The sequence below is a fragment of the Ambystoma mexicanum genome, chromosome 12 (genome assembly GCF_040938575.1).
Source record: "Ambystoma mexicanum isolate Mex_15411 chromosome 12, UKY_AmexF1_1, whole genome shotgun sequence".
In the NCBI taxonomy this organism is placed as follows: domain Eukaryota; kingdom Metazoa; phylum Chordata; class Amphibia; order Caudata; family Ambystomatidae; genus Ambystoma; species Ambystoma mexicanum.
In genome coordinates this window covers 375,521,134-375,548,509 of record NC_090936.1, presented here as the reverse complement: position 1 = coordinate 375,548,509, position 27,376 = coordinate 375,521,134, and the positions used below count along the sequence as shown (strand labels likewise).

The window sequence follows — 27,376 nt, the reverse complement described above, 5'->3', positions numbered from 1 at the left end:
AGTTATAAAATGCTCCCATTTCCTTAAGACAGAAGCTGAAATGGAACAAAGGTTGAAGAAAAAGCAAGATCTCAAAGATATTTGTGCAACATGGATAAACATTTCAAAAGTATGAACTATTCTTTATGGTCCTAAAAAAGGTTGCCATTTCAAATCACCGCTTAATTTTGAATGACCTGTTGAGAAAGTTTGTCAATGTATTGAGCACTGCACAGGACTAAGGCCAAAGACTCACCGTTGCAGATTTCTTGCTGGAAGCAGAAGAAGGCCGTATCGTTTCAGATTGGGGTGAGCGAGTAAGGTTTTCATTCTCTTCTTCCTCCTCTGTGTCCTCCTCATCAAAGTTCAAACTGCCTGAAATACCTATCAACAATAAAAACCACCACCAAAATATTTAAAAGGGGTTCTAGTCTTTTCCTTTCAGACATTTTTGTCTTTCATGCTCATTCATTCACACACTCTTAATCCATACATGCCTGGATACAGCATTTCAAATGGTAGAGTAAAAGGTTGAACATTAATAAGTAATATATTTGATGCATTTCCGATACAATGCAGAGGATGTGTGGTGCCTGGTGGGCCTAATGTGTTCTACTGGATTGTCATGAGTCTTTCTAGTAGAACCTTTCAATAAACGGGCAGTCACAAAGGAGTTACTCATTTAGTCCTCATGATAATTCAAAGCCCCAAGTAAAGTGAATCAGAGCGTGTGTGGGGGGCACTGAAGTTGTATGACCATGTATACACTACAAACTCAATTGACTCTTGTGGCTTATACGAGCAATGTTCCTCCATTTTATTGATTCTGTTAAGATATCAAAACAAATGAAAGGCTGTTTATTTCTTTATTCATTTTTAATGCGCACCAGAACCAGGGGTATCAGGGCGCAGCAGATTAGGACAGATGCAAAGCTTAAATTATCTGTTACAAAACATAGGCATGGATGCAACATATGTACAAATTAATCACTTTTACAGGATATAGGCAAGAGTACGGCAAATGATCAGATTATACACAGAGAAATCTATATACAGCAGACTATAAGTTAAGGATATTTGATTGAATATACAAACAAATACTGAGTAGGTAGCAAGGCTTACAGGTCGGTAGATTTGAGCAAGTTGATGTAGTTGCCTCTAAAATTCAAGTATGGTTGATCTTCCCTGAGTGGATGTGGCAGAGAGTTCCAGAGTTTGGCAGCTTTCACAGGAAAGCTATTGCCACCTACCTTAGCGAGTCTGAATCTGGGAGTGGTGAGGCAGTTCCTGTTGCTAAGTCTCAAAGGTCTGATAGATGCTCTCCTGTGGAATCTATCCATGAGATAGCTGAGGGGAGCATTGTTGAGTGCTTCATGGGTGAGGGAAGCAGTTTTTAGGAGAATTTTGTTTGGGGTCGAGAGCCAGTTATTTTGGTGGGTAGTCACTGAGATATGTGATCTTCTGGTCAAACCAAGTGCAGCTCTTAGGGCGTTATTTTGGAGGATTTGTCTCCTCTGAATAATTGATTTATTGGTGCCAATGTAAAGGGCGTTGCAATAATCTAGCCTACAAAGTATCAAGGCTCTGGCTAAGATCATGCAATTGTCATTCGACAAAAAGGGTTTGCCTGTCCTAATGATCTTACAGGTGTAGGCGGTGGCCGAGGCCATTGATTAAACCTGTTTGTCGAAGGGGAGGGTAGAGTCAAGGTAGAAGCCGAAGGTCTTTACCTCCTTGGCTACCTTGATGATGTTCCCGTCAATAGTGAAGGATGAGTATTCCTGGCCTAATTTATTTAGGTTGGAGTGGGAACCCAAGATAAGGAGCTCAGTCTTATCATTCAGGCATAGACTGCAGGTAGCCACCCATGCCTGGATGAGATACTCTATTCACCAACGCCAAATCCTTGTCGTAATCCCCGGAAAGTGGGAAGAGAATCGGAGTATCATCTGCACAGTTAGTGTAGGTGATACCCAGAAGGTCCAAATCATCAAACAGGGGCTTGGTGAATATATTATATAATGTAGGGGAGACACAAGAGCCCTGGGGGACACCGCACCTGATGGGAATAGGGTCCGCTGGTGCTGATGGGGAGAAGACCCTCATGGTTCTGTCGCTCAGGAATGATTCTATCCATTTGATGGTCTCTGTGGAAAAGTGGGCTGCCGAGTCCAGGTGTCCGCATAGAAGAACAAGTTACTTTCTTACCTGGTAACGTTCTTTCGATGGGATGGTCCGACGACGTATTCCATATCTATGACAGGTAATCACCACAGCTGTGCTGCTTCGGAAACTTTTCCGGCGTCTGCGTCCTGCGTCGATACGCCGACGTCGAGGACCTCCTCCGACGTCCGAGGTCATCCGATGTGATAAGTAGGACGCACGACGCCTGTAGCCTCAGTTGTAGTTTTTTCCCCCAGAACGTGTGACCTAAGTCAACTGCCAGTCAGAGACAAAGCCTTGCGGAACGTAAGCTGCAATTGCAAAAGAAATTCTGCAGCGGGGAAGGCAGGGCGGGAGCGATATGGAATACGTCGTCGGACCATCCCATCGAAAGAACGTTACCAGGTAAGAAAGTAACTTGTTCTTCGAGGGGATTGGGTCCTCCGACGTATTCCATATCTATGACAGACTCCCAAAGCAGTACCAGAGCAAGGAGGAGGGAAAGAATTTAACAAATTTAGAATAGCCAATCAAATAGCAGAGCAAAGGACCGCCTTGCCAAAGGCCAGATCCTGCCCTCTGATGGAATCGAGGGAATAATGCCGTACAAAAGTATGTACTGAAGCCCAGGTGGCTGCATCACAGATGTTGCGAATAGGAACACCCCTCTGCAGGGCAGTAGATGCAGCCATACCCCTGGTAGAATGGGCCCGCAAGCCAGCCGGTGGGTCCTTACCCGCCAAGCGGTAACACTCCGAGATGGCCAAAATAATCCAGCGGGACAAAGTCTGTTTCGTCACAGCTTGCCCCAAACGCTTACCAGCGTAACCAATAAAGAGTTGATCGTCCACTCTGACCCGGGACATGCGTGAAACATAAAAGCTTAAAGCTCTCCTAGGATCAAGCCTATGGAGCCTCTCCTCTTCCTTACCAGGATGCGGAGGAGGATAGAATGCCGGAAGAACAACCTTCTGGGCTAAATGAAATTCCGTCACTACCTTCGGAAGAAAAGAAGGACGAACACGAAGGACAACCCTGTCCTTGTGGAAAACAGTGAAGGGTGGCTTAACTGAAAGTGCCTGTAACTCACTCACTCTGCGAGCGGAAGTAATCGCAACTAAAAACACAGTTTTCAGAGTTAACAGCCTCAAAGGGCAAGAATGTAAAGGCTCAAACGGAGCACCCATAAGAAACCTAAGAACAAGGTTTAAATCCCAACCGGGCACCAGGAAAGGTGACGGAGGGAACACATTAGTGAGCCCTTTCAGAAACTGTGAAATTAAAGGGATCTTAAAGTAAGAACACTCAGACGAGCGCTTAAAGATGGACAGCGCCGCCAGGTAACCTTTAATGGTACCCACTTGCAAGCCCCTGTGGGCCAAAGAAAGCAAAAAGGACAGAACCATGGGGATGTCACATGCAAAAGGATCCACATTCCGAACTCTGCACCAGTCGCAGAACTTACGCCAACGGCAACGGTACAGAGACTTAGTTGCTGGCCTTCGGGACGAAAGCAACACCTCCATCACGTCTTCAGGGAGGTCCCAATCCCTATACCTCAACCTTTCAGAAGCCAAGCGTGAAGGTTGAGGGATCTGACCTCTGGATGGAGAACCAGACCCCCCTCCCGTGAGAGCAGATCGTCTCGGTAGGGAAGACGACGTGGAGGGCAGATGGACAAGTCGAGAAGGTCCGGGTACCACGTCCTCCGAGCCCACGCCGGAGCAATGAGGATCAACCGGGAACCGAACTTCCGCAACCTCCGCAGCACTTGCGGGATGACGGGGACTGGAGGAAACGCGTACAGCAGCGGGAACGACCAATCCACCACGAACGCGTCTCCAAAGGCTCCTCTTGGAGGAAATTCCCGCAAGCAGAACCTCCCGCACTTCCGGTTGACACTGGAGGCGAAGAGATCCACTTGAGGGGTCCCCCAAAGGGCGAAGATCTCCAGGAGAATCTCCTGAGCCAACTCCCACTCGTGAGAGATCGCGCTCTGCCTGCTCAGAGCGTCCGCCGTCACGTTTTCGACTCCGGCCAGATGAACTGCCGAGACCGAAACTTCCTGCTGGATGGCCCAGAACTCGAGCTGCATCGCCTCCCTGCACAGAGGAAGTGACCCTGCCCCCCCCCTTTTTGTTGAGGTAGTGCATGGCCACCGTGTTGTCCGTCAGGATCAGGACATTCCTTCCTCGCACAGTCGGCAGAAAAGCCTTCAGGGCTAGCCTGACGGCCCTCAGCTCCAACAGATTGATATGGAGTCTGGACTCTGACGGAGACCAACGACCGCTGACTGTCAGCTCGTTGGCATGAGCTCCCCATCCCGTGAGGGATGCATCCGTCACGATCGTCACCTCCGGCCAGGGAAGCCAAAATGGAGCCCCCTTCATCAAGTTGCCTTCGACGGCCCACCACTGAAGGTCCTGGGCGACCGAGGGCGGCACCTGAATCGGGTCCGACATCCTGCCGGAGGACTGCGACCATTGCATCTTGAGTGCCCACTGCAAAGATCTCATGCGCAGGCGAGCCTCTGGCACCAGAAGAATGCAGGATGCCATGAGGCCGAGCAACCTCAAGAACTCGAACGCTGGGAGCGTCTGGGCATGCTGAAACTTGTGCACCATCTGCTGAATGTGAAGAGCCCTCCCCTGGGGAGGAAAACACTGCCCCAGGGAAGTGTCGAGCACTGCTCCGATGTACTGGAGCCTCTGCGTTGGCGTCAAATGGGACTTCTTTAAATTGAGGGAGAAGCCCAGCCTGTGGAGGGAGTGGCAGGTGACGGACAGATGATCCAGGACTCGCTCGGGAGAGCTCCGCCTGATCAACCAATCGTCCAGGTAGGGGTAGACGTGAATCCCCCCTTGCCTGAGATGCGCTGCCACCACCACCATGAGCTTGGTGAAAACCCTCGGGGCGGAGGTCAATCCGAACGGCAGGACCCGAAACTGAAAGTGCGAGTCACCAACCGCGAACCTCAGGTACTTCTTGTGCTTGGGATGGATCGGCACATGGAAGTAAGCATCCTTGAGGTCGAGTGACACCAACCAGTCCTGAAGCTGAAGGGCCTGGAGGACTTGAGAGAGAGTAACCATCTTGAACTTGTCCTTCCTGAGGAGTTTGTTCAAACCGCGCAAGTCCATGATGGGTCTCAATCCCCCGTCTTTCTTGGAAATCAAAAAATAAGGGGAATACCATCCCTTGTTCCTCTCCGCTACAGGCACCAGTTCTATAGCGCCTTTCTCCAGCAGGGCTTGAATTTCCTGCGCAAGGAGCGGATCCGGACACTTCAAAGAGAGGTTCCCCAGTGGATTGTCGCGAGGCCTGTGCCGAAAGGGAAGACAGTAGCCGTGGGCTATGATCTCCAGAACCCACACATCTGAAGTAATGGCTTGCCACTCTACAAGATGCTGCGCCAGCCTTCCCCCAACCGGCGAACCATGGGACATGGCCTCATGACTGAGTAGGAGCGGCTGCGGCGTTACCCGAGGGCAAAGAGGCAACTGCCCGAGCGGCCTTGGCACCACGAATACCCTGTCGTCCACCTCTGGTACCCCTGCGTTGGCCTCTTTGACTGCCAGCTCCTCTCGCTTTACTGAAGGATGAGTAATAGCGAAAGGAACCACCCCTCCACTGCTGTCCCCTAGGACGAAAAGGCGGAGGTTGACGAACTGCAGCGCCCAACGACTTCGCTGCAGCTTTTGAGGTCTGCAACCTCTCAAGGCTCTCGTCAGCCTTGCTGCCAAAAAGGTGTTCACCATCAAAGGGCATGTTGAGGAGCCGGGACTGCACATCAGGAGCAAACCCCGACTTCCGCAACCACGCAAACCTGCGTATCACGGTGCTCGCCGCCATGGACCTACTGACGCATTCAGCCAAGTCCAGACCCGACTGAACGGACTCACACATGGCATCCTTACCATCCTGGACCATAGCAAGGAAACCCTCCCGTTCAACCCCTTCGGGAATATGTTCAGCCGCTAACGCCACACAGTTCCACAGAGTGTGCGTGAAACGTGACAAGGCACAAATGGAGTTGGCCGCCTGAAGCGCCATACCACCAGAAGAAAACACTTTCTTCGCCCAGCCATCAAAACGTTTGTCGTCCCTATCAGGAGGGATGGTAGGGTACGACGCCTGCTTTGCCGGGGCCGTGGCCGCCTGCACCACCAAACTCTCCGGAGTGGGGTGCCTGGTCAAGTAGCAGGGGTCGCTACTGGCTGGACGGTATTTACGCGACAAGGATCTGCCCACCGCCGGGAGACTCTCCGGAGCAGTCCAAGCCGCCGCCACCCTTCTCTGTAAAGCCATATGGAACAGCAGTACCGGGTCAGTTGGGGGACCAACATCAAGGATGTCCGTCAGATCATCCTGCACAAACTCCCCTGGGGGAGCCGACCATCCCAAATACTCAGACACCCTAGCCATAAGGCGCCGGTACGAGGAATCGGCATGGGAGCCAGGCTCAGGCCTACAAAATTCCACCTCCGGAGAGGTGTCCAGTCCACTGGCATCATGCAGTGACTGCCTCAAATCGTCAAACTGACTATGGCCCGAGACAATTTCATCTGGCACCAGACTAGGAACCAAGCCATCAGAATCCTCATCCGCCTCCGAAATATATTCCAGGTGGCGAAAAGGCAGAGAGTGCTTGCTCTTAACCAGAGCCTTCCTAGGGGGTACACCCGTGACACGGGGCACCTCCGACACGAAAGGCGTCGATGGCGCCGAGCGAATCGGCGCCGACGCCGAGAAAACCGGCAACGGCGCCGAGAGGATCGGCGTCGACGAAATCGGCGTCGACGTCAAATGCAGCGCCTCCAGTATCGGCGGCGTCGACACAGCCCTCGAAGCCGGAGCTCCGAGCGTGTCCCTCGACGACCTGATCGTCGACGGCTTCGACGAGGCCCTCGAAGCCGGAGCCTCGAGAAAGCCTGTCGACGCCCTCGACGCCTCAGACGTCGATGTCTTCCTCGAAGACTTCACAGGAGCACACGGTCTCGAACGCGTCGAGGACCGGGACCTGGAACGGGTACGGCGAGAACGAGCCTCCTTGTCCGAACGGGACCGCTCCCGTGACTCGTGCCGACCACTCTTACGAGCGGCGTCTCTCGACCTCACACGGCCGACCCCACTCGGGGGCGCGGACGGCTGAGTACCCTGCGACTCAAGAATCGCCAACATTTTCTTCCCGAAGGAAGCCCATTCTTCCGGCGTCGCACGGCTGGTGGGGTAACCGACGTGCCGTGCAGAATCCTCGGAAGAGGACCTGGAAGGCGACCGATGACGGCGCTTCCGAGAACGCCTCGAAGAGGCCGAGGAGTGGCGAGACCCACTCCTAGAAGAAGACCGACGAGACTTCCGACGATGACGCGGAGAGTCACCCCTCGAATCATCCGTCGAAAGCCCCGCCGACTTCGACTTCCGGGGCTTGGACACCCGACCTACCGACAACTTCTTCTTACGTTCGCGTAAGGCTTTGGACGTGAGCGACTGGCAGTCAACACAGTCATCCGTGTCGTGGGCCTCCCCGAGGCACCAGAGGCAGGCGTCGTGCGAGTCAGTCACCGACATCTTGGACCCACACTCCCCGCACTTCTTAAAGCCCGGACGCGGGGTTGAAGACGAAGTGGAAGACATCGCCGAAATTCACAAACGAACAGGTCCGAAGAACCAGAAAGAACAGAACTCCAAAGAGTCGAGGCTTAGAACCGAGAAACACGAAGCAACACGTTCGCGGAAAAAATGGAACTGAGGCTACAGGCGTCGTGCGTCCTACTTATCACATCGGATGACGTCGGAGGAGGTCCTCGACGTCGGCGTATCGACGTCATCGACGCAGGACGCAGACGCCGGAAAAGTTTCCGAAGCAGCACAGCTGTGGTGATTACCTGTCATAGATATGGAATACGTCGGAGGACCCAATCCCCTCGAACCTTATGGTCCACGAGGTCGAATGCGGCTGAGAGGTCTAGTAATAGGAGGAGAGCCGTTTTGCCTTCGTCTCTTAGCTCATCAATCTGGGATTTCAAATCGATGAGGGCGGTTTCCGTTCCATGCAGGGGGCGGAAGCCTGAAGTCTTGCTCCCAGGAGATTGTGAAGTTCCAAATATTTTTTGATCCGATTGTAAGCAATCTTATCCAGTATTTTGAGCAAGAAGGGTACCGTGGTGATGTGATGGTAGTTAGTATGAATTAAAGGGTATAATGTTTGCTTCTTTAGCAATGGGAGCATCCAAGATTGTTTTAAGTTGGTGGGAATGCTGCCAGAGGAGGAGGCGGCATTGACAAGTTTGGAAATAAAAGGAGCAAGATCTCTTGCAGCGTCTTTTATAATCTGTGCTGGGCAAAGGTCACCGTGGCAATTGGAGGGCTTCAGTGACATAATAACTTGTTGGGAACAGAAATCTGCAGGACAGATCTCTGCAGTAGGTTATTGGTTTAATATAGAATAACTGTAGTGAATATACACAAAGTGATGCAGAAAGGGCATCACTTAGTATAAATAGAGTTGGTTGGTGCACATAGGATTTATGGTTTAAAAGAAAAAAAAGAATTGTAAAACACCAAACAAATGATTACAGAAGGAACAAGTTACTTACCTGTAACTGTTGTTCTCCAGAATGGGTCTGGCATGGATTCACATGCTCATGAATATTCCCCGTCAGGCTGGGAATCCTCGGTAAAGAAAAAATCAGTATCAGTTTTGTTTCTGATCTGTCTTTCTCAGTAGTAACCAATCACTGGTCTCTGGGTCATACTGCCCCCAGCCAAGGTCTGCCCTCTCCCCAAGTCCCGCCTCTGGCAGCCATCTTCAGATTTGGTAGCACGCAAAGTGGCAGTATGACCAAGTGAAGAGGGGTAGAAGGGAGGGTTCGCATGTGAATCCATGCCAGACCCATGCTGGAGAAAAACAGTTACAGGTAAGTAACTTGTTCCTTCTCCAGCATGGGGTCTGGCATGGATTCACATGCTCATGAATATAAGAATACATAGCAGTACACACATGCACAACCAACGGGAGGTGGCAAAGGCTCAACATTAAGCATTACATCAAAAACTCAACATTAAGCAATTCTTACCTCCTCACCAGGCTCACCTTAGGCGAACAGGTTGCGCAGCACCGCTTGGCCGACCCTGGACTCCTCCCTGGAATCCCGGTCGACGCAGTAGAATCTCGTGAAGGTGTGCGTCGACCTCCACGTAGCAGCCCTGCAGACGTCCAGCAGGGGCACACCAGACAAGAACACCGTGGTAGCAGCGATAGCTCTGGTCGAATGGGCTCTCGGACGGCCAGGCAACGGTCGGTTTGCCAACCGATGACAGTGCATGATGCAGCCGGAGAGCCATCTGGAAATGGAAGCCTTCGAGCGAGCCTTCCCTTGGTTCACAGGTCCAAAGTTCATAAATAGCTGAGATGTCTTCCGAAAATTCTTCGTGCGGTCCACGTAGAACTTCAGCGCTCTAGCCACATCCAGCGAGTTCAAAGTCCTCTCTGCCAGTGACGAAGGCGACGGGAAGAAAACAGGCAACAACAAGGGCTCATTGAGGTGGAAGTCCGACGGCACCTTGGGCATAAAGGAAGGGTGCATCCTCAGCACCACCCTCGTGTCGTGAAAAGTCAAGTATGGAGGCTTGCAGGATAGGGCCTGGATCTCTCCCACTCGTCGTGCGGAGGGGATGGCCACAAGAAACGCAGTCTTCCACAACAGGAACTTCAACAGTGCCGAATGCAGGGGCTCGAATGGAGCCCCCATGAGGCTGGTCAGCACCACATTGAGCTCCCACGCCAGGGCAGGGGCCTTCACCGGCGGGAACGATCGGAACAGTCCCTTCATAAATTCCTTCACCAGGCGATGGTACCACAAGGACACCCGTCCTGTGGTTCTGGTGTATCGGGAGATCGCAACCAGATGTATCTTGATGGAGGCGTGAGCCAGTCCAGCCTTGGCCAGCGACAGGCACATCAGCACTTGAGGGGCCGTAATCCGTAGAGGGTTAATCTTCTGTGCACGGCACCAGACAGAGAACCTCTTCCACTTATGTCCGTAGCACTTGAGAGTTGAGGACGCCCTGGCCTTTGCAAGGGCCTCTCTGCAGTCAGCCGGGATATCGTACCCTCTAAACTCTAGTACCGCAGGAGCCAGGCCGGCAAGTTCAGCGACTCCGGGTCATGATGAAGTATGGCGCCTCCTTCTCTGGAGAGAAGATCCGCGTCCGTCGGCGCTTGACTGGTGGGGACAATGACAAGTCCAGAAGGTCCGGGAACCAGATCTGCCTCGCCCACGCGACGAGGATCATCCTGCACCGGGACCTCTTCAGCTGCTTGACGAGTCAGAGCAGCAACGGCAACGGAGGGAACGCATATAGGAACAGGCCGTCCCAGGGGAATGAGAAGGCATTGCCCATGCTCCTCGGCTGGGGAAACCTGCTGGCGAATCTCTGGCACTTGGAGTTCGTCGCCGTCACGAATAGGTCGATCTGCGTTTTTCCCCATCGTCGGAAGAGTCGATCCACTTGATCGGGATGTAGTTCCCCCTCGTGGAACGAGCACAGCTCCCTGCTGAGTAAGTCGGTGATGGTGTTCTTTATCCCGGCCAGATGAAAGGGCACTAGAAACATCCCTTGGGCGACAGCCCAATGCCACAGATCCTGGCCTTCCTTGGAGAGGGCTAGGGATCTGGTTCCACCTGCTTCCGGATGTAGAACATCTTGGTGGAGTTGGTGAAGATTCTCAACACCTTGTCCTTGAGGGACGGGAGAAAGGACCTGGCGGCCCAGAACACTGCACGGAGTTCCAGGATGTTGATGTGAAGCGGTTTCTCCTCCGGGAGCCAAAGGCCTCTCGCGTGAAGTTCTCCGGTGTGCGCTCCCCACCCTTCTAGGGAGGCATCTGTCATCACCGTTATCTGGTGGGATGGGGTCTGAAAGTCTGTGCCCACCGTCCGATCGCTCGTCGGAAGATCTCGTTGAGCGGGATCCTGTCCTCGAAGCTGCCCGCCTCTTGGATCCAACGGGCGTCGAGGAACTCTTACAGAGGGCGCATCCGAAGCCTGCACAGGCGCACGAGATATATGCAGGAGGACATCATCCCGAGGAGGGACTTGATGGACCTCACCCTGGCCATGTCCGTGGCCAGCAGACGCTGCACCTTGCCCAAGATGGCCTTCGTCCTTTCCTCCGACGGCGAGGCCAGACGCGCCACTGTGTCGAGCTTGGCTCCCAGAAACAATGCGACTTGCGACGGACCAGGTGGGATTTGGGAAATTTGATGGAGAATCCCAGGTCCGTGAGCAGCTGGACGGTCTTTGCTGTGTGATCCACGGCGAACTCCCTTGTCCTTGCTCGGATGAGCCAGTCGTCAAGGTAGGGGTAGACGTGGATCCCCTGCAGGCAGTGAACACCCTGGGTGCCGATTTCAATCCCAACGCGAGGGCCTTGAGCTGGTAGTGCTGTCCTTGGACCACGAACCTGAGGAACTTTCGGTGTCCTTTTAGAATGGGGATGTGGAAGTACGCATCCTCCAAATCCAACGACGACAGGAAATCGCCCTCCTACAGCTGTCCCAGCACGTGCTGGAGGGTGACCATCCGTAACTTCTGTGCCTTGATGTACTTTTTCAGTCGTCGCAGGTCCAGGATGGGGCGCCATCCTCCTGTCTTTTTTCATGAGGAAGTACCTTGAGTATACTCCAGAGCCCCGGAGCCTCTTCAGGGCGAGCACGATGGCACTTTTTTTGAGCATCGCCCTTACCCCCAAAAGCAGTTGAGGGACATGATTTTCTTTCCTGGCCAGGGGTGGAATGCGGGGGCACTTTTTTAGAAATTCGAGGGCATGCCCCTGGGCCAGGGCGTCCAGTGTCAGGGGTAAGACTGGCCCAAGGCCCGGTACTATTGGGACTGTGGGGCCAGGGACCATGAAGAAACCCGGACCCAAAGGGTTTCCATACTTTAAAGGGCTGTTGTGCCCTTTCTGCAGACTGATCCAGTATTCAGCCCGCCGGAACTACAATTCCCAGCAGGCTTCGCGGGCCCGCGAGCCAATAGGAAGCCGCGCTGGGTGTGGCGCGCGGCGAATGCGCATGCGCAAGCTCCAAGGCACGGGGCTTGTGCTCGAGACGCCGAGGAGAGAGGACGTGAGCCCAGCAGCTCCCCGGAATCCATACGCGAGGGGCCAACGCCCACAGGAACCACGATCCGGCCCCTCGCAGACACAAGATAAGTGCCGCTTATCCCAGGGAGAGTTTGGAATCTTGGGGAAAGCGCAGGGGGCATATCCCGACCCCTTTCTGAGCCCCTGCGCACCACGCAAAAGCTAAGTGGGCGGATTTCACGGGAAAGTTGTGTTGCTAAACTGAGCATGTTTTGGGTGCATTAATCTTTGGGAAAAGCGCCGGAAGGGCGCGTGAGATAAAGAAGCACTAGCTTGGGGAACCCGGTCTGAGGAAAGGCCGCGTTCCGACACCCGGTCTGAGGGAAGACCGTGTTCGGGGCAGAAAGTTCCATTGGAGCTTGATAAAGCCACGTGCGGCAGCGCACTCCTAGATTCCTGGATTGTTTATTTTACGAACGCTGAATGCGTGTTGAGAGTGATTGAGAGAGAGTGTGTGTTCAGCAGAACGAAAGACAACACGCTAATGCTTGTCCTCTGTTTTCTTTTAGTTTGAATCCGACTCGAACCTGAATCTCGGACTGCAAGGACGTGGCACAGGACTTGACAGCCTTGCAGGACAGGACTTTAAAGACCAAAGCAAAGCTAAGTGTGCTAGTTCATGTGACTGTGTTCATGAAAATGTAAAAGGACTAATGTCAACAATTGTTTGTTGCTAATTAGAGTATGTTGCTGTAAGGCTCAGGGAGCACCTTCATCTCTGTTCAGGGATCTGGTGAGGGTGGCAGCACCTTTACATGTAGAGGTGCTACGGCAGTTCCATCAGCCAGTTTGAGGAAAGTGTGCAGACATCGTTTACCCTAAAATCCCCAGTCCTATCCATAACTCCTTCCCAACCCTCTATCCGGTATTCCTATAACTCCCTCTACCTATCCAATCATCGAGACCCTAACCCTCCTTCCCCGCTCTGGTTAAAGAGGCCTGTGTAAGCTCTGTCTTGCAGGCACTAAAACCATTGAGGGGGTGGTTGGTACAGCGTCGCTCCTGCGCCTAGGACCTGAGCATCTCTGACATCCAGCACCCAACGGTCGGTGGAGATGGACTCCCACACGCTGACGAACTTCGCCAGCCGGCCTCCCATGGGGTGCTTCGGTGGGGGCCCCGACACCGCTGTCGGTTCAATCTTGCTTGGAGGACGCCTTGCCGCCTTCGCCTCCCTGGCGACGACGGCAGGGTCCATCTGACTTGCCTAGTCCTCTATAGGCTGCCTGAGACGAGGAGCGGGCCGCTTGGCGGTAAGTAGAGGAGCCACCGATGAATCCCTTGGAGGCACCCTGCTTGCCTCCGGTGCTCCGAAAGGACGGCCTTTGTTGCCGGAGAACGCCTAGGGCCTTAGCTGTCTCTGTGTCCGCCTTGATGGCTTGGAGGGACTCATCCACTGTTTTCCCAAACAGATTGTTCCTGTCGAACGGCATGTCCAAAACCTTGGCTTGTACGTCTTGGCGGAAATCCGTCACCTTGAGCCACCCTCGTTGTCTAAGGCAAACGCCATTGCCTAGCTGGCGGAAACCGGTGTCGGCAATGTCCGTTGCCACCGTAATGGCGTGATACGCCACTTCACCTTCTCGCAAGATCTCCAGGGCCTCGGCCCTCTTGTCATCCGGTAGGAAGTCCAACAGGGGGGCGATCTTGTACCATAACTCCCTGTCGTAGCGGGCCACGATCGCAAGGGCGTGGGCCGCCTTAATCGTTGCCGCAGACAAGATAACTCGCTGTCCCATTGCGTCCAGCTTCTTTCCTTCGCCGTCCGGCGGGGAAGTGGATGTTGAGGCCGATGCCCCCCCCCCACCCCTGCTTTCTTCTTGGCCGCCGCTGAGACGACCAAGTCAGGGGTCGGTTGTGCCCTAAGGCACAAAGGGGCCGCGTTGGGGAACCAGTACTTCTTCTCGTACCGATCCCTCTTGGCAGGCGTCGTAGACGGGTTCTTGAGAAGGGCGAGACCCTCGTCCCAGATGTCATCCAGCAGAGGCACGGCGAGGACTGTCTTTCTCTTGGCCTCGCACCGTTGGTAAAGGAAACCTTCCTTCTCTTCAGGGCAGAGCTGAAAAAGCTCAGATGCCCTGGCGATCATTGCATGGAAAGATACGATCTCGTCGGGCGGGGCGGCCCGGGCTGGGGGCGATGGGAGCTCCGTCCCGCCGTCACCGTCGTCGGTACCTGTCGTGGCCGTGTCCGTTCCCGTGTCAGGCCCAGGGACGGGGGACGTGGGTAAAGGCTGAGCAGGCCGCGAGGGCTGAAAAGGCGGGGCTGGATGGATCCGTCTTTTCTTGTTCGGGGGGCTTCCCGTCGGGCCTGGTTCTGGCTCTGGCTCCTCCGTCGAGCCTGGATCTGATTCCTCCGTCTGTGGTAAGGGCAATCTCGTCCTTATCTCCGAACATAAGGATTGTATCGCCAACAAAATGGCCGCCGAGTTATCCTGCGGCTCCGGAAGCGACGGGTGACTAGGACCCTCGCCGGTGCCACAGTCACTCTCGTCTTCACCTTCACCGGGATCCCTCCCCGTGGGGACGGGCCTCTTCGATGCCCTTGTTGAGGCCCTCTAAGACTTCTACCAGCTCCTCCTCAGATGCTGTGTCCGTGTCCACAATGGCCACCGCCCCCCCCCCTTTTTCCGCCGGGGTCTTCACGGGGGTCTTTTCGATGGGTCTGAAAGAGGCTTCCCTCCGCAGAGGCAGGGAGACTCTGGGCCCCGAGGTCGCCTCCACTGGTGTAGCCTCCACAGGCTGCGCCAGGGCCGCCGCGACTTCCTTGATAGAGGCCTTGGCCGGGTGAATCAAGGCCTTTACCACCTTGTGTGGACCTGTGACCTTCACCTTGGGGGGAGGGTCACCGCCTCGTTCCCCCCTCAGCCGGATCCTTCAAGCTTGACCGGGGCCTCTAGAGAAGCTTCGCCGGGTTCTCGGCCTTCCTCTTCCCCCGAGCCAGAGCATTGGCTCGTGGTTGATGGCGCTGGAGAGGGTGCGCCCTGCCTGGCAGCCGAGGAGCCGGACCGTTCGGCGCTCCCGGTGCCCGCGGACTCGCAGTGCTTTGCCTTCTGTTGGGGCCTCCGTCGCCGGGGTGCCCTCACAGGACTTAGAATACCGCACAGACTTCTGCTCACCTGACGGGCTCTTTCCTTCCAGACAGTTGGAGAGACAAAGACTTCAGTCCCTGATGGTCCTTTCCGACATGTTCCCGCAAAACGCACAGTCCTTCTCCACATGCATTTTGTCCTCATGAAGGCAGTAGAGACATTTCGAGTGCTCGTCCTCCTTGAAAACATTCTGCAGCCGGCATCCAAGGCAAACCCTGAACAGCTTTCTGGGCGTCGAGCTTCCTTTCTCGTTGGCCATGTTCGGGTAGGCAGCAGAAACTTCTGGAATCCTCCAAGAAGCATTACTCTATGAAATCTTCACCCTTGAGGGGCGTAGAAAAATCTGACACGGATCCCCGTTAATCAGATGTAGAGACGGTGGAGCTTGAGGCTCTACTTGACCGAAAAATGAGAAATTCTCTTTGAAAAAGCACGAACCGCAGCAAAAGCTCGAGAGCTAAACACGATGACTCCCAACACTTGAGCGTGCGGTAAAAATCTGAAGATGGCTGCCAGAGGCGGGGCTTAGGGAGATGGCAATGGCTGGGGGCAGTATGACCCACAGACCAGTGATTGGTTACTTCTGAGAAAGACAGATCAGAAACCAAACTGATACTGATTTTTTCTTTACAGAGGATTCCCGGCCTGACGGGGAATATTCATGAGCATGTGAATCCATGCCAGACCTCATGCTGGAGAAGTGTGTTCTGCTTTGGTGGTACATGTGAACTATATTTTCATAGACACTTTCCCGAGTTCATCCTACAGTAAAACAGACTTATGGTAATAAAAATGGTTGTTGTCTGAAACCCTATGTGGGATGAATGCCCAGGTGCCGATTGCTGTGCTGCCTAGAATAAAAGGTATGCACACGTAAGTCATTTCATACAATCCCAGTTACAGATGGGTGAATGCAAGAAGCTGTCTTTTTTTAAGACTCTGAAATGGGGGTAGCGTACTTCATCACTCCAAGTCCATGGTCACAATTGTAGTAGCCACTAAAAGTTGCAGGGTCGATACATAACATGAAAATCATTTTGAATAGATGTGAAGCACTGCTCCATCAGACCAGGCATTAAAGTCAAGCAATAGTAACTGGTTAAAGTTCTACACAGAATATCGTGTGAGACTATACATTTTCACTGTCCATTCCCAAAGAATGCAGTGGATACCGTTTTAGCCATTATGTATGTATGTATTGGTGATTTCTAAAGTGCCAACTGTTGTCACTTCTCTTAGAGGGAGTCTCAAAAAACCTCCCAATCCTGTTAAAACAGTATCCAAGAGAAATTAAAAAAAGAAAATACAAAAATAATCAAACCCTCTCATCTTCAGAGCGGTCTCCTTGTTATGTCCACCACAGGTGGGACTGATCCTCCCAAAACCTTGGTTGAGACTTATAACAATAATCTGACCAAGATGTTGAATATAGTAGCTCTGCTTAGGAGGAAATTGGTGAGGGAAAATTCAAAATCTTAAGCACTGGTGCTCCCTCCGCGCCCTCACCCCCCCCCCCCCCCCAATAGCTTTTCCTAAAAAAAAAAAAAAAACAAAAGAAGTTCTGACTGAAGAGGCGTGGCTAAAACACCCTACTACTGCAAATAAAGTAAAATAGAAATCCCTGGTACTGGCCTACAAGCTTAAGATCGAAGCCAAAAAACGTCTAATGAAAAATGTATAGGGGCTAAAAACAATTCCCAAAAATTATTGGAGATTTTAAAACCCCTTGAAAGCCCCAAGGCATTGGTCCAACTGATTCATCATACAGACCAGGACTGTGAAGAGGTCCAGCTGGCCTTTACAAATAAACTTAAAATAGCCAATAGCAAGATCAGAAAGAACCTGAAACTTGATGCAGCGTCTTACCCCTTGTCACTTTACACTTCCCAACAAATCGAAGGCCAATGCAAATTTTCCTTCAAACATCTCAGACCAAGATATGGACCGAATCCGGTCCTCAATGAATCCAAAATCGTGTAGAGAATATTTTACCAGCAAAACTAGGCTTAGACAACAAAGACATCTTTATCCCTTCTTTCACTCGCTTTATCAATTCATCTTTTGGCGCGGGGGATGGTTCCGGGGTCGCTCGATTAGCTTCACACATTAACCGCCTGCTACAGTGCATAGCACCCATTTGTCTGAGGTGATTCCCTCTCATGCTTGGGTGAAGTGTGAAATACACCCTCCTACTGGAGAGGCATGGGAGGGCACCTGAAGTGGGTAGTCACTGTTTTGGAGGTGTGGCTCCACCACTAGATGAGGAGGACCTCCACCAGCCGTGGGATCGGCGCTGTCCCCTTTGGTAACCTTGTGAGGCTTGGCCTTGTTACCCCAGGATGCTCCCCGATTCTGACAATAGCCTGAACCCCTTTGTGAATTGTGTCTGCGAAAGCGACAGAAATTACTATTATTGCCTCTTTGGCCAGTGGGTTTATTAGTTAGCTGGCCCAGCGACTTGTGCGTCATATTCCTCTTTAGCAGTATTTAAGGAGTTTTCAACAGCCTTTCCAAAGAGGACGTTGGGCTCAATAGACATTCAGAAGCGTAGCTTGCGTCTCCTGCTTGAAGCCGGACTGGCATAGCCAAGCATGATGCTTTTATAATAGTGCCTTCTGCAATAATTCTGCCTGCATTGTCAGCAGTGTCAAAATTACTTTAGGATGTAGCTTGAAACTGCCCTGCCTTCTGCAGCCACTAGAGCCAATTGTGTCTTAAGTGGTTGAGGAGCTGAAGATAATAAAGCAGACACCTCATCCCACTTATGGCAGTTACAGCACGCCATAAGTGTGGTATTATTAGCGATCCTCGCTTGAAAGGCAGCTGAAGAGGCTACTTTTGCCCCATTGTGTACATCTGTCTACTCTTTGTCTGGAGGTGTCTCAGAAGAAGCTAAGGGTATTCCTGCTCTTTTCCTTGTTGTACTACAAGAGACCCCAGTTTGAGCTGTCCCCTGATATAGAGAGGGTCTGAACGAACAAGGCAGAAGAGCTTCTCGATGCGGGGATAAAATGCCTGCGTCTGGTTAGGCATTTCTAGAGAGGGCTGTATCCTCGGCTGGATAGACTGCTGTGTGGCAATGAACTGTGGGACAGTTTTCTTATCCCCTAAAATGTCGTCAACAAAGTCTTTGTCTTGTTGAGTTCCTTGCGTTTTTATCTGGAAGTGCTCAGCTGCCTTGATGAGCATGTCATTCTGAAGTGGCTGGTTATCTATAGGCAAATCTGCCACTGGGGGGATCCCGGGTGACTGCAGAGTCTATGTTATACATGTCGCGCTCTTCATCATCATCATCATCACCATAGTATGGATCTGCGGCCTCCTGAGTTACGTAGAGGTCCTCAGTGTCTGAATCCGGGTCATATGGGTCAATGAACAGAGGGTCCTGCTGGGATGGAATAGCCAGGGTATCCGGACAAGACCTCTTGGAAGGGGGCTGAGAAGCAGTGGCATCTGCAGGGGCCCGAGAACTAGAGGCAGTTGTTGTGGGTGGGGTGGTTAGAATGCTTTGGAAAGAATCTTTTTTTTTTTCATAAAAGTTTGCAAAAAAGGTCATCCTCCTCATGACCCCATCTATGTCCTGACATGTCCATTGGGCAGAGCTTGGAATGGACATAGGGTCCAGTGGGTGAATCTGATCTTGAGGTGTGACTGGGACCGGTGGAGGAGGCGGATTTGAATCCCTTTCCTTTCCTGTGGGTGCACGTCCCTTTCTCTGGACGGTGAACGAGACCTTTTCTTATGAGGGGTCTTTGAAAGGTATTTCTTGGACTCCTTCCCTTTCTTTAGGCCTTTCGGGACATGTTTTTCAACCAGATGGGCTAGGCCTGACTGTTTGGAAATCTTCACCGATTTCGATGGGGCACGTCGGCCATGGAGTGACCCTATGTCTCGTCAGCTGATATGCGACGTTCAGGAAAGGTTTTAGGCACGTCGCTTGCGCTGTCTTTCGACAGTCAGGGCCTGCCATGGGGCAGGCGATCAGGACCTCGAGCGCCCAGAGGACACGGAACTTGTGGACCTCTCCCTAAACTGTGTGTGGGCTCCTAATCGACAAGTGCGTTGAGTCACGGCCCGTGGCTGTGTGCTTAGTTGTAGTGTGTGAGCGCTGATGGTGCCGGGAGTCGTCCCCATAACAGGACCGCCGGTCTGTCTGTTGGGGTCAGCGGCTATCGCTTGGGAACCGAAGTATCCCCCGTCACCGTCGGAAAATGCAGCGTTGCTGCCGTCGCTGTAGGTCCCCCTCCACATCCATGGTGGCCTCGGCCTGCATGGTGTGGTGGGCCCAGAGCTTGGTTAAACAGTCCTTTAACATCTTGGGTTTAAAGCGCTTACAGGCTCGACAGGTCCCTTTGACGTGATCCCGAGGGAGACAAAGGTTGCACACCAGGTGCTTGTCGAACCAAGGGAATTTTTTGCAGAACTTGAAAGGGGTTCTATCCATAATGAAATTAAACGGCAACGAGGCAAGAATAATGTATGAAAAGGGGTGAATACATTTTCAAATGTACCCCCCCTCAGCAGCTCCCCCTACTGTGTGGGCCAAAGCAGCCCTCCAAGGCCGGACAGATCCGTCGATTGGAGTCTTCGACAGTCGTTTTCTTCACTGCTGTCAGATGTTACCGATAGTCTGTGATGGAAAATACAAAGGATAGGAAGAGAAACAAATTAATATAAATCAATGGCGTTCTGCCAAAAGGAGAACCCTGCGAAATAATGTCCATCTACGATGGAAGAAAAAAACAATATGAGGGACCTGGACACGTGAAGGACCATGGATACAGTGGATGTCACACTAGGGATAGTATTACTGGCACACCCTGTCGACATCCCTTTTCGAATTTCGAAAACAACTAATACTCTGCAGCTTCCACTAGATGTCTGCCTATGCACAGCATCTGATCTAAGCAGATTCCACAAGCCTAAAAAAAAAAAAAAAAAAAAAAAGTTATGGTTAAGTTGCGGTTTCCACAGGAAGAGCACTTTTTGGGTGGCTTATAACTTCGCTCCCCCTGGACGAATCCTCACTAAACTTTGCCACTATGAATTTTTTTGCAAGGTTGGGAGAGGTTTGGTCCAGGGAGGGAAAAGTTAGAGGAGGGGGTCCCAAAACGTCTTTTTCCCCATAGACTGAATGGGGGAAAAACTTTACGTGTGGCTACAGATCAAACCGCTGGACGGATTTTCACGAAATCTGCGGCAGGTACAGAGGCTTGGTCCAGAAAGGGTCCTTAGGAAAATTGGTTGACCTGCTGTGCAGTACTTTTCTTTAAAAAAAAATCAAAAAGTAGGTCTGAAAAAATTAGTGATATCTATGTCCGCTTCGCGGTCACACTTCCCTGTTGGGTCCACGGACAAGATACCGATTGGCTAAGGGGCTGGCGTCATGACCGCAGATATGCGACGTCTCTGCCCATTGGCTGCTGCAAGACGTGTTCTGCGTCACATCGTTTGGATGCGGCTGACATCTTGGATCCGCCGAAAGCGAAGCAAGAACCAGCGTACATATGCTCCGTTTATAAAACTGTTTTGCTTTGTCACAGACCGTTGGGAAAGGTTCAGACAGTAAGACATGGGTGATCAATGCATTTTTTCTGGGGGCCGGTCTTCATGATGTACTTTCCATGGACAGCTTGCATGCACAGAAAATGAGGGGTGTAATAACGATAGCATTTCAGTCCATGCAGTGGATAGGAAACTTCCAACTGTTGAAAGCACACGCGTAGTGGTAGCCAACATTGAACTTGACAACATGCCGTGATTGCATTACTTTTCCCCCGATGGCAATTATTATAATCATTAGTACGCCGCCATGGGTGTCACATGCTACAGTGGTTGTGGCCAGGGCCTAGAGTCTTGGATGCATGGCTGAAGGCCTTACTTCCAAGACTGTAGGCTCTGGCCACAAACACTGCAGCATGTCACACCCATGGATACACTCTTAGTATTGCGTTTCGATTGGCAAGTTGTGGGGAGTGCGTGCAGTCTTGGGTGCATGGCCAAAGGCCATGCACCCAAGAACAAAGTTAGAAGTAGTAGAAGTGGAAGCCACTGCACACCCATCGCATGTAAGATCTATGGAGATACAGCTAGGAGTGAAGCCTCTGGCTAGAAGCACTGAATGATACCACACCTATAGAAAACCCCCCACTACCACACATCACTGAGGTGGTTGTGGGGAGACTGTAGTGTTGGGTGCATGGCCGAAGGCCATTCACCCAATAACGCACTTATACCTTCTTCATGATGTATTTTCTATGGCTTCCTTGTACGCACAGAAAATGAGGGGTCCAATAAGGGCAGTATTTCAGTCTGTGCAGTGCACGGGGAACTTGTAACAGTTCTAAGGACACGTGTGGTGTTAGGGAACATTGAAATTGACACCATGCCGTAATTTCAATACTTTTTCTATGGTTATTGTATTCATCAGTACGCCGCCATGGGTGGCACATGCTACGGTGGTTGAGGCCAGGGCCTAGAGTCTTGGATGCATGGCCGTCGGCCGAAGGCCTTACTTCCAAAACTCTAGGCCCTGGCCACCAATACTTCAGCATGTCACAGCCATGGATACCCCCTTACTAATGTGTATCGATTGCCTAGTTGAGGGGAGTGTGTACTCTTGGGTGCAAGGCTGAAGGCCATGCCCCCAACAACAAAGCTATAACCTCTTCACTTACAAGTCCACATGGGTTTCATGTAGTGCGGTGGTTGTGGACAAGAAGTGCACTTTTGGGTGCATGGTTGCAGGCTGTATGCCATACACCCAAGCATGCACCCAACAGGTAACTTGTAAGCTTTGCAGTTATAAGACACTTGACAACCATATATTGAAATATATGGCCATACACCTACAATTTTAGGCCCTGCGCACAAACAGTGCAGCATTTCAGAGCTACAGAGAACATTAGTCAGGTGGCTGTGGGTAGAGTCTGCAGTCATGAGTGCATGGGCGCAGGCCATGCACCCAACAGCACAGTTATATGTAGTGTACTTACAAGGCACAATGGGTACGATATGGTGTGGCAGTGCATCACTCTGGTGGCTGTGGGGAGGGGCTGCAATCATGGGCCATGCCCCCAAAAATACATTTGTTTGTAGTGTGCTTATATGCCACAATGGATGTCATATGGTGTGGTAGTAGTGGCCAGGATGCAGAGTATTTGAACAAAGTGATAAGCACTGCAGTTTTAAGTAACTATGCATTTTAAATACTGTATGCCCATACATTCATAATGATATGGCCTCAAACTCACCTCGGTAGCCTATGGCTACAAACTACTGCATCATATCACAGCTATTGGTACACTTGTACTATGCAACATCATTAAGATGGTTGTGGGGAGGGCGTAGCGTTTTGAGAGCATGGTCAAAGGCCATGCTCCTAAAACCAAGTTTGTACATAGTACAATGACAAGGCACAATGGTTCCAATATGCTGTGATGTTTCTAACCAGGACCCATACTCTTGATTGCTTGCCCAAAGGCCATGCACCCAAGACTGAAGTCATAAGCAGTGGAGTTACAAGTGAATATGGGTGTGGTGTAATGCGCTTGCTCCGAGGACGCCCTAGTGTCTTGCCTGCATGGCTACAGACGATGGTCCGAAAAGTAAATTTATAAGTAGCTAATTTACAAGGACCATGGTTTTGATAGGCAGCAATGGTTGTGGCTAGGACCTATACTCCTTGTACCTTGGTCTTAAGGCGTACATGGTAGGTTACAAACCGAAGATGCAAGGGCCAGCCTACAGGCACTGCAGCATATTGGTACCATAGATTAGACGTGTAGATTTGCATGTGTAGAAAATGACTGCCAATATACTTACTCCTTGCTTTGTTCAGAATCCACATACAAGTTTTAAATGGTTATCGTACTTGGCGCAAGTATCCCTTTTTCCATTTCTGTGATAAAAGAAACAGGTATGTTAGTCTTTGCATTTTTTGAAAATTTACTACATTGCTCAATAGACAGTTTACCTTTTTTTTACCCTCATATTTAGTTTACAAACCAGTGTACTGTGCATTGCGCTCAGTTTCTTTGTTTGATTTTCTAATCCTTGGGTCTGGGAAAAAAAGAAATCCTAGTTGGATTAAAAAAAACCTTCATTTATGATAGTACTAACTACTTCCTTGTTTCCTTTGAGCGTTTCCTTCATCTTTCCGATTAATGTTATGTTTGTTGCCTTCCTGCCGATTTTTACCAACAGTTAGATACCTGTAGGCGTATTCTACCTGTGCATTTGTTCCCAACGATCTGCGATATTCATTTCTTTGTGTCATTCTTGCATCCTCTTGGGTAGTTAGATACCTGTTGGCGTATTCTGTTTGTAGTCTTTCACATAATTTGTTTTAAAAATCGTTAAGTACACATTATTTCGTACATTTTGGCTTTAAGAACATTAAATACAAATTTTTAAGATTAGCTGGCAATCTCTGCTTTAGAGTAATGGTGCTATCATTACATTCGAACAATCCACAATTCTTTTTAATGTATGCAGTGTAGTGACCTGCATTGGTCGTAGCTCCTGCATGGTAGATTATACCTACTGTTGTAAAGGTTTTCTTTCCAAGAGACACTTGACCGTGTGTGAATCCAGTCAGTTTGCAGTTGTTTTTGGTGCCATCTGCATTATAACGTAGAAGCACAAGTATTATGTAGGCACTATGTGATTGTATCAGTAAGGTGGAGCGATTGTCTGAATTGCAAATAGTACATAATCTGCCATGGTGTGCATTTTGTACAAGTTGCGGAAATGGAATGCTCTCATAATTTGGTATGGGAACATACACAAATCGCTCATTTGGGATTTCTTCCTGTATCACTTTGCTACAGAGTGCGCATGTATGTTTCCACATGTAAATGAAATCTTCCAGATTTCGTACAGGTATGCTTTTGTTTTCCAATACTAATAGTATGTACATTAGAAATTCTTGTGGATCTTCTTGTGAGTTCATAGTGAATCTCACCATTCCAGACCAGTCCAATTGTTGCCTTACTCCATGAAGACTGTGTGTTGTCAGGATTGCTTGTTGCATTTCTATGCAGCACTACCATTTGCAAACACAATTGGTCTGTACTGTGCAGGTAAATATTGTTAACAATTAGTGGCAATTGAAATAGAATATTCATTGCTACATTTGCATAGCAACTTACCCCACTTTCATTTGCAAATTTGAATTGTCCAGCAAGTTCTGTATCCGAGTGCATTTTTCGGATTTCTGTTGCTTCTTTGCCGACGTCCCTGGTTTACATTCCCTAGTAGGTTCTTCTATGTTTGCGGTAATTGATTAAACTTTAGCTTCTTTTCTTTCCGGAATTCGCTGTTGGATTCTGTTGCATTTCTGTTTCATTTAGTTTTCTTTTACCATGTTTTACTTTATCTGAAACAGGGTATTGTTTCAGATGAGGGGTGTACAGTGAACGCAATCTATTGTATTCTAGAATGCAAGGAATATCAGCTTTGACTTTACTTGCATCAAAGTTCATTAGCAATAGACCGTCAAGTGTACGTAAGAGTGATAATGCTACGTAGCCCATGCCTTCCTTAAAGACGGCGTTTCCTAGATCTATCAATGCTTTGTCTAGGGCAAGACCTTGGGATTTATGAATGGTAACTGCATATGCAAGAATTCGAGAAAATTGCTCTCTACGTACATACATGTCTTTGAAGAGAAGGAATCTAGCAATTGAGCGCCCTATCCTTGTCACTTCTGATAGTTTATCAAAGTGAATATTGACAAATTGAATGTTGCTATCATGTGGGTATGATTGAAAGCCAACAACTGTGCCCAGTGCTCCATTAACTAGCCCTTGCTCTACGTCAAGGTTACGTTTAAGCATTACTCTACAATTTAAGGATAATTTCAATATTTCTTCCAACCCCCTGTGTTGGAGATTGAATTTTCTAAACTATTTAGTCTTGTTGTGGCTTGCTCACACATGGGTACTGTCATACCATGTACATCTAGTTTGTCTGTGGCTCTAATGTCCAGTATTGGTTGCATTTCTTTACTTAACTTTGTTTCATTGAATTTGAAACAGCTTGCAAGAGTTGGCATTAAGGCCATACAACTGACATTTTTGTGCGCTATTTGTTCCATAACATCAGTTGCACATGCATTGTCGCCATGAAGTGCATGTATGTGCCGGTTTTTCAATACAACTTGTGCTTCCTGCGATAGTACACCAACTCTAATACTTTAAGATGGCATAAGTGAGAACTGCAGATTGCCGCATGTTCTCAGTTAATTCTCTATATTGGAAATGTTGCCAAAGGTTAACATTACCTATGCTACCAACAGTTTTCCGGCAGTTTGTGGCCTAAGGTTTTAAAAATCGGTTCACCTTTCACTGGTGTCAATTGTAGAAGAGTTATTCGTTGTTACTTTTAAGTACTTCTTGCAATCTGAGATGAATCAAAGCCAACATTAGGTTGGAGAGCATGCTCACTTCATCTATTACTAGCATTTTCATTTGTTTCAATACTCTGTAATTCCATTGCAGCTTCTGCAGAAAGTTTGTAGTAGTCTCATTTATTTTGAAGCTCTACTGGAAGCAGTAGTAATCGGTGTAAAGTGACACCGCCTATGTTGTAGGCAGCTAGACCTGTGGGGGCCGTAACAGCTGACAGTTTGTTTTTTGTCAATTGTTGAATTAACTTGCTGATGATTTTGATTAAGAATGTTTTCCCTGATCCAGCTTCACCACTGACGTACAGCAGTATAGGTTTGTAATTTTGGCAGGTACATTCTTTATTTTCGTGTTGTACACCATGTACAATTTGTTTTGTTACGTCTTCAAAAATGGTACGCTGATCGTTGTTAAGTTTTACTTGTTGTACAGTTAAGTCTTCTGTATCTTCTTGATACTGATACATGGTGTTTTCTACTTCTGCCATAACTACTTCAGCCTCATTTGCTATTAGTGGTTGTCCCAGTGGTTTCTGACTTCCTGTTACATAAGGTGGACTACTGTCGGAAGAGTCCTTATCTAGTTGGGCCTGAAGTAGTTCTTCCTGTTGCTGCTCATTGTGTAACTGTTTTGTACTGTGTAAAGTTCACATCTGTGATGGCGCTTTCATTTGCTTTGAAAGCATCTTCATTGCAGTCATAGTTATCTAGTATGTCTTCCTCTTCTCTCCATGGTTTGAAAAGTTGTAACAGACATGTAATATAGTTTTTTCTGTTGAGGACTTTTAAATGACAATTTTACATGACTAATTGAGCTTCGTTTGGTTAGTTTCACTAAGCTCCTTCACAATCGGTCACTCTACATATACGTTTACTTTCACCGGGTTTTACATTATTTTTGTATGCAAAGTTTTGAGCTATGTGGCATAGACACATGCTTTCCAGAGTGCTACTCCTGTTTGGATAGTATATGTCCAGTAGATTGTTTTTCAGAATGTCTTGGCTGTTGGGATCATTTCTGGCAATTGTTTCTATGTCCTCATATGATTTTAGCACTCTTTTTCTAGATTTTGCAGGACCAAGACTGAGCCATACTATGTTGTCTGATTTTCCATACAAAGCAGTACTGGTTAAATGATCTGCTGCTTCATAGGCATCACATTCTCTATGAGAGAGCATTTTTATACCTAGGCTGTACAATTTGTGATAATGTTTTGTCTGATGCTAGGTCATCCTAGAGGTCTTAAAGCTATGTTTTTTCTGCTTTTGTTAAGTAGGCTAACATATCGTGCAACAGCAGTGGAATTGTCTGCAATGTACTGCACATCTATGTTTGCATTCCATAAGAGAGCAATGATTGAATTGTAATCATTGATCTATTTTGATTCTTCCCTTCTTTTTATGTAATACGTGTTCTCAGGTGATTTACCTTTAACACTATGTCGAACTGAAGACATGAAGTTGTTTACTTCACCTGTTTCTGTAATTGGTCTAGGGAAACAAAGCAGCATTTGGAGTAGTATTTACCTTTGTTTTTGTATTTGCAGCAACAATATTTGCCACATGTGTGTCTTTGAAATTGTAAA

At 49.6% G+C, this 27,376-nt stretch overlaps 1 protein-coding gene across 3 annotated transcripts in view; it reads right to left on the bottom strand.

Moving 5' to 3' along the window:
• The window catches only part of TULP3 (TUB like protein 3), a 1,058,170-nt gene that overhangs the window by 421,478 nt on the left and 609,316 nt on the right, over nucleotides 1–27,376 (bottom strand). For all 3 annotated transcript variants that reach the window (XM_069628512.1, XM_069628513.1, XM_069628514.1), the window contains one exon: nucleotides 236–363. In XM_069628512.1, the coding sequence (XP_069484613.1) occupies nucleotides 236–363 (128 nt within the window). The remainder of the gene's footprint in view (nucleotides 1–235; nucleotides 364–27,376) is intronic.